A 6,949-nucleotide genomic window follows, 5' to 3' on the forward strand; every position below is an offset into this window, starting at 1 on the left:
GGATATACCTCAAGATCAGGAGGGGGAATCCTTTGGCTCGGCGGAGAACAGTATATTGAAAATATCTGCTGAGGATTCCCAGAGTAGAGAGAGAGGTAGCAAACAGCTAAAAGAAGTAGAGGAAAATGACCCCAACAAAGGGGAGCAGGTGCCTAGCCTGCAAGATATATTCAGAGAAATAAAGAATTGTAGCTTGGCAATAAAAGACCTCTCTCTCCAGACTGGAAATATCAAGAAGGCGGTTGGCCTTCTTAGAGCAGATTTATAAAAATACAAAGATAGGCTGACAGAAACAGAGAAAAGAATATCAGAGTCGGAAGACCTTCTACAGATAACGGTCAAGGAATAAAATACACTAAAAGATGAGAATAGAGAATTAAAAAATAAATTATTAGAATAAGAAAACAAGTCCAGAAGGGCCAATTTGAGATGCTTATGGATTCTGGAGGGGGTGGAAGGACGAGACCTGTGTGGTTTTATACAAAACTGGCTGATGGAACAACTGGGCCAGGATATTTCAGAACATAAAAACTGCGTCGAACGAGCCTATAGGGTGCCGGCAAAGCCAGCCCTCCCTGGAACAAGACCAAGACAAATAATAATACATTTACTATCAGTCAGGGATAAGGAGGAGGGAAGTAGGTCTAGGGGGAAGGGAGGGTTGGAGTATTCCGGTGCAGCAGTAATGCTTTTTCCTGATTATGCAAGGGATACGGTAAAGGAGAGAAGCCAGTTTATTGATGTAAAATATATGCTGTGTCTGAAGAATGTGAAATATTCAATGATGTTCCCTGCTAAATTACGAATTGAATAGGAGAATAGAACCAGTTTTTTTTTTTATTCAGCAGAAGTGGCGGAGGAGTGGATTAAATGAAAAATTGAACTGTAATTGGCAGGGGTCGGGTAGGGAGGGAGTAATGCTAGGTAAGAGAGCCATGGCTAGATGCTATCCTGGGTCATAGGACGGGACGGAGGGGTTTGTAACTTGTATAGCTATTTTGTTGTTCTGCTTGCTCTCGTTGAGTTGGGGCTTTTTTTCTCTTCCTCTCTCCCCCTCTGCCTTCTCTCTCTCCTTTCCCTCGGGGATCCTCTTATTATACTCCAGAAATGGCTAGATAAATAAATAAGCTTTTATGAGAATTATCTCTTGGAACATCAGGTGTTTGAGTAGGGGTGTAAAGAGAGTGGCGGTTTTTGACGCAATACACAGATCCCTACCTGCTATAGTTTGTCTACAAGAGACACATTTGACAGGTGAGACGATAAATGGGTTGGCTAGGCAGTGGATACAACAGTCCTTTCACCCAGTTTATTCATCATACGCTAGAGGGGTGAGTGTATTAATACACCGCAATATAGATATTATAATAGGGAAAATAGCGATAGATGAGGAAGGTCGATATGTTCTGATTGATTGCTTACTGGAAGGAAGATCATGGATAATAGCAAACGTCTATATACCGCGACCCTTTAAAATAGATGTCTTACAAAAAATCCACGATTTTGTGCTTAAGGTAGGGGATAAACCCTTTTAGTAATGGGTGATTTTAATACTGTTATGGATAGTAAAATAGATAGATGTAGAGCAGGTAATGCTCAAAATTTTTGCACTGAAAATGAGTTGGATTGATATTTGGAGGGTAATGCACCCTAAAATTAAAAAAACATTCATGCTTCTCAAAGACCCATAGGAGCCTATCATGGATTGATTTAGTGTTCACTAATAATAAAGGCTCGTTTGATATTGAACAGGTTAAATACGGACAGCGTGGGATTTCAGATCATAATCGAATTATTATAAGCCTAAACACGATAAAAAAAAAAAAAACAAGAGGGGTGCACATAAATATAGGTTGGATAAATATACTGGGGATACACAATAGGATTTCAAAAGAAATAACTGAGTTTTTTTACATGAATGAAGGGTCAGCGGCAAATAATATAGTATGGGAGGCCGCAAAGGCTTATATTAGAGGGATATTTATAAAATATACAGCAATATATAAAAAAGGGACAAGGAAAAAAATAATGGATTTGGAACAAGAGGCGGAAAAATATAAAAAAAAAGTATATTAAAATTCCTATAGGCAAAAATTATGGAGCGTGGATAGAGAAAGTGTTCAAACTGGAAGATGAACGGTTTTTAATGGCGGAACAACAAAAAGAAAATTATGTGAGAGATAATTATATTTACGCTCATATTCCAGGCAAAAAGTTAGCGGCCTTGGTAGTGAACCAGAAAAATAAAACAATTATATCCATTGCTCAGGACATAAAATTATTGATAAAGCGGCCAAAATAGAACTCCTCAAAGAATATTTTGAAGACATATATAGCAGTAAGATAAATAAGAATCTAGCCCAAATACAACAGTTTCTGGAGGATATTGCTATCTCTAGGTTAACAACAGATCAATGTGAAACCCTGGAAGCCCCCTTAAATGTTTCAGAAGTGGATAAAGTATTATCCAGGATCACAAAGAATAAGGCCCCAGGATTAGACGGAATTCCGTTCGAAGTCTATGTCCAATATAAAGAAATATTAATCCCGAAATTATTGATAATGTGGGATGATTCGAGGAAGGCAGGAGAAGCCCTAATTACACTGATTTTAAAACCGGAAAGAAATTCAACTCTTCCGGACTCATATTGTCCCATCTCGTTAATCAATACTGACAACAAAATACTGGCTAGGATTCTGGCAGCTAGACTTAAAAGTGTGGTCTCGGGGCTTGTTCATGAGGATCAAACGGGAATTTATGGCAGGCAAAACCACAACTGACAATATTATGCGCTATTTTTTAAACACCCAGCTTGAACCCACAAATTGTGGCGAACAATTGATTGTTACCATAGACGCCTCAAAAGCGTTTGATACTATAGAATGTCCCTTCCTGATTGCAACATTGAAGAAGATGGGAATTGGTGACAATTTTATATCATGGGTAAGATTGCTATACACTGAAATCTCAGCAAAAGTAATATTAAATGGGGAATATTCTGACAACATAAATATCCGCAGGGGGGTTAGACAGGGATGTCCCCTCTCCCCTCTGCTTTTTGCTTTAGCTATAGAACCATTAGCTGATATGATTAGGTAAGATGAAGAAATTGTGGGTTTTAGGTTTGGTGGGCACGAGGAAAAAATTGCTCTATATGCAGACGATATTATGCTGTTCGTAGGATCACATAGATCACTCGTGAAGATTTTCCAGGTATTTGATCAATATGGCAAATATGCTGGGCTCAAGATAAACTGGTCTAAATCGGCCTGCATCCCGATTGATCCTCTGAACAATTTTACACCAGTAGCACTGGAAATTAAGAAGATCAATGAACCTGTCAAATATCTGGGTATTCAAATAACCCCAAACCCCAAGGACTATGTTCAGCTGAATGTGGCCCCCAAAATACAGGAAATTAAGAAGAAAACAGAGGCATGGAAGAGACTATACGTCTCGATGGCAGGTCGTATCTTCTTGGTTAAAATGTGTCTACTAACCTCCCTGAACTATATACTGTGGAATTCTCCGGTAATAATCCCCCCAAAAAACATTTAAAATAATAGCTAGCCTTTTAATGGATTTGATATGAAGAGGGAAGAAACCAAGGATTAAAGCGCAAATATTGTGTATCCAAGAGAGGGAGGGCGGATTATTATTTCATTGCTGGCCATATAAAAAACATGATAATGTGAAGTAATACGCAAAGATATAAATCCATGATTGCAGGGATAAATTACAGGTTAGATAACTGTACTATCTTCCAATTAATAGAAGCAGGAATTTTGGTACAACATGGAAGTAGTAAAATACCGCTTTTTGAATTGGTGGACAAGGTTTGGAAGGAGGCAAGAGCATTGTGGACCCAGCTTGGACCCCATGTTGACACCATACTGTGGGAAAACACCCACCTTACAGAGTTAAAGGCAATCGAACAGAAAATTTGGTGGAAGCATGGTGTCTACAAACTGGGCCAGGTATGGAGACAGGGGGATATAATACTATATGAAGATCTTAAAAAGGTGTATGGACTGGGCAATATAGAAATGAGGTCCTTTTATCAACAATTAAAACAAGCACTGCAAACTTTGCTAGGAAAAGGTACACAAATTGATACCCTCCCGCAGCTGTTAGTGAATATCTCCAACATAACAGCAGGGGGGGGGAAATTAATCTCTAAAATATATGAATGTCTGTTACATCAAAAGACCAAAAAAAAGCGGCCAACAGCTTATTGCATAAATGGAAAGATGCTATAAACCCCCCAGCGAGAAGAGTTTTGGGAATTGGCCATACAGGAAAAAAATAGTGTTTCAAAGAACTTTTCTTATAGGATTACCCAATTCAATATATTATATTGTCTTTACTACTCCCATAAGATATTAATGAAGTGTTATAAACCTAAAATTTTTAGCTGCTTAAAATGTAGGAAGGTAGGAGTGGACGATGTCCTTATGCTCTGGACATGCACAAAGATTCAAGAGTTCTGGGGAAAGGGCAATGATAGAATAGAGCAATACCATCGGTTTAAAGTCCCCAGCCAATTTGAGACATGTATATTGGGGGTGATGGATAAAATCGACACCCCCCAACATGGGAAAATCACATCTAAACTCCTTTTCCAGGCTAGGAAATATATTATTGGGCATTGGGGAGGTAGGGAATAGGAGAAGTCTACTAGAATCTCACTCGCCAGGGAGGAATTTCACCTGGCAAATACTAAGAAAAAACATAGATTTTCTAGAACATGGCAGAAATGGTTAATATAGTTACTCCCCTGGAGAAGGCGGGTGGTACGAGAAGGGGCAGTGGGGTGCAGGGGCGTGGGGTGAATTTATTTATTTATTTATTTTTTTTCTTCTCTCCCTCACTGAGAGGGAGTAGACAACGAATAAGGGAGGAGGGTGGGGAGGGCAAATATATTGATATGTAACTAAAAGACTGCTATGACTTTTTTTGTGTAACATGATATAATAAAGCTTGTATATATATATATATATATATATATATATATTGGATTAATTCTATCTACTTGCATCTATAGTCAATGTGGAGTGTCCTTGCTCTGTTTGAATTTTTGTCCTCGTTGACCTTGGTACGGTGTGCTGAACTAACTCTTGTTTTTAATGGAAATGCAGTAACCATAGAGATCTACAATAGTAAACTGTACAGAAAAGAGCCATAGCTGGAAAAAGCCATTATGGCGATCTAAGTTAGATTAGAGGAAAATGAAAGAGGACAACTCAAATCAAAGAAGAGGTCAACTGTGAATCACATTTTCAATCAATGTATGTAAAAATGTCCCTAATTAGATTTGTTTTTATAATATTGACCATTGGGCCCAAAAATGTGTTAAAAAAAGCCATGATGATGGTATCCACATAAATAAGTGGAAATTATAGAAGAACTGTTCTCTTAATAAAAATGTGGGGACAGTAAAAAAGAGCACTATCTTAAGCATGCATTTTTGAAAAGGCAGTAAAGGATTAAAAAACTAAACTGGTCCTCAGAACTATATATACCGATATACTTTTGGCATAAAATGTAAACCATTGTTTTATTATAACCTTCTATGTGATATTAAATATATAATTCAATAAAGTCTTTATATAGCATAGCACTGTTGTGTAAAATGTTTCATCTTTCCCTTCCATTTTGAGTGACATTATTCATCATTTTCTGTATAGCTCTCTTGATTTCTTTGTTCCTCAGGCTGTAGATGATGGGATTCATCACTGGTGTCACTACTATGTACAATAGAGATATGTATTTATTGGCATTGGATGTGCCTTCATCAGATGGAGCCATGTAAACTGTGATTAGAGTTCCATAATATACACATACTGTGGTCAGATGAGAGCTACAAGTGGAGAACGCTTTTCTCCTACCATAAGTTGACAACATTTTAATTATGGTGATGAAAATAGAAAAGTAGGTAATAAGAATAAAATAAAATGGGAAAAAAATCATGAAGATGGAAATAACAAAGTCTTGCAGCATCAAAATGGAAATGTCTGAGGTGGCCAATTCTACTACAGGACCAAAGTCACAGAAGAAGTGGTCAATGTAATTCAAGCCACAGAAGTTAAATTGGATAACAACAGTAACCTCACTTGATGTCAATACAAATACTAAAAACCATGACCCAATAACGAGCTGAAGGCAAAGATCTGGACTCATCAGTGAAAAATAACGCAATGGATGGCAAATGGCCAAATATCGGTCAAATGACATGACAGCAATGAGAATACATTGAAAAAATCCAAATATACCAAAGGAATACAACTGCATAATACAGCCCCAAAAGGGCAAAATATCTCCCTCAAATAATATTATGTCCAACATCATGGGGACAACACTGGTGGTTAGTAGGATATCCGCTGTTGACAAGTGTTTCAGAAAGAAGAACATTGGGGTTTTGAGGTGGTCAAAAGTCATCACTAAAAGGATGATTAGAAGGTTTCCAACTAAGATAAATGTGTATGTCAGAAAAAACACTATGAATAGAAGAGTCTTGTAATTGTATAGACCTGGGAATCCAAGGAGATGTATCTGAGTGACCTGTGTCTGATTCTCCTCACACATAATAGAAGAGTCTTGTAGTTGTATAGACCTCGGAATCCAAGGAGACATACAGATGTAGCAGGGTTAGCACTCCAGCTCTTAACTCAAATTTCTTAACTCATCTCGTTATCTTAAGACAAAAGCCATTGAAAAGCAATTGAAGGTGTTTGCTTAGATTAGATAACACAACTCAGAAATCTCAGAAAACAGGAGTGTTAACTCTACTCCATCCGTACAGTATCTGAGCGACCTGTGTCTGATTTTCCTTACATGTAATTTATATAGCAATGAATATCAGTCATTTGTCTTGTCATATACATGTCTAAAAAAATCTAAAATGTATCCTATTAATAATAATTTTGGTTATGATTTATTCCACTTACA

General features: G+C 37.4%; 1 protein-coding gene across 1 annotated transcript; it reads right to left on the reverse strand.

Moving 5' to 3' along the window:
* Positions 1-5,638: 5,638 nt before the first annotated feature.
* Positions 5,639-6,586, reverse strand: LOC120989651 (olfactory receptor 1009-like). The gene has a single exon (XM_040417884.1). It carries the CDS (start codon positions 6,584-6,586, stop codon positions 5,639-5,641), a length of 948 nt encoding a protein of 315 aa, XP_040273818.1.
* Between the last annotated feature and the right edge of the window lie 363 nt (positions 6,587-6,949).

This window comes from Bufo bufo, chromosome 1, assembly GCF_905171765.1.
Source record: "Bufo bufo chromosome 1, aBufBuf1.1, whole genome shotgun sequence".
NCBI lineage: Eukaryota > Metazoa > Chordata > Amphibia > Anura > Bufonidae > Bufo > Bufo bufo.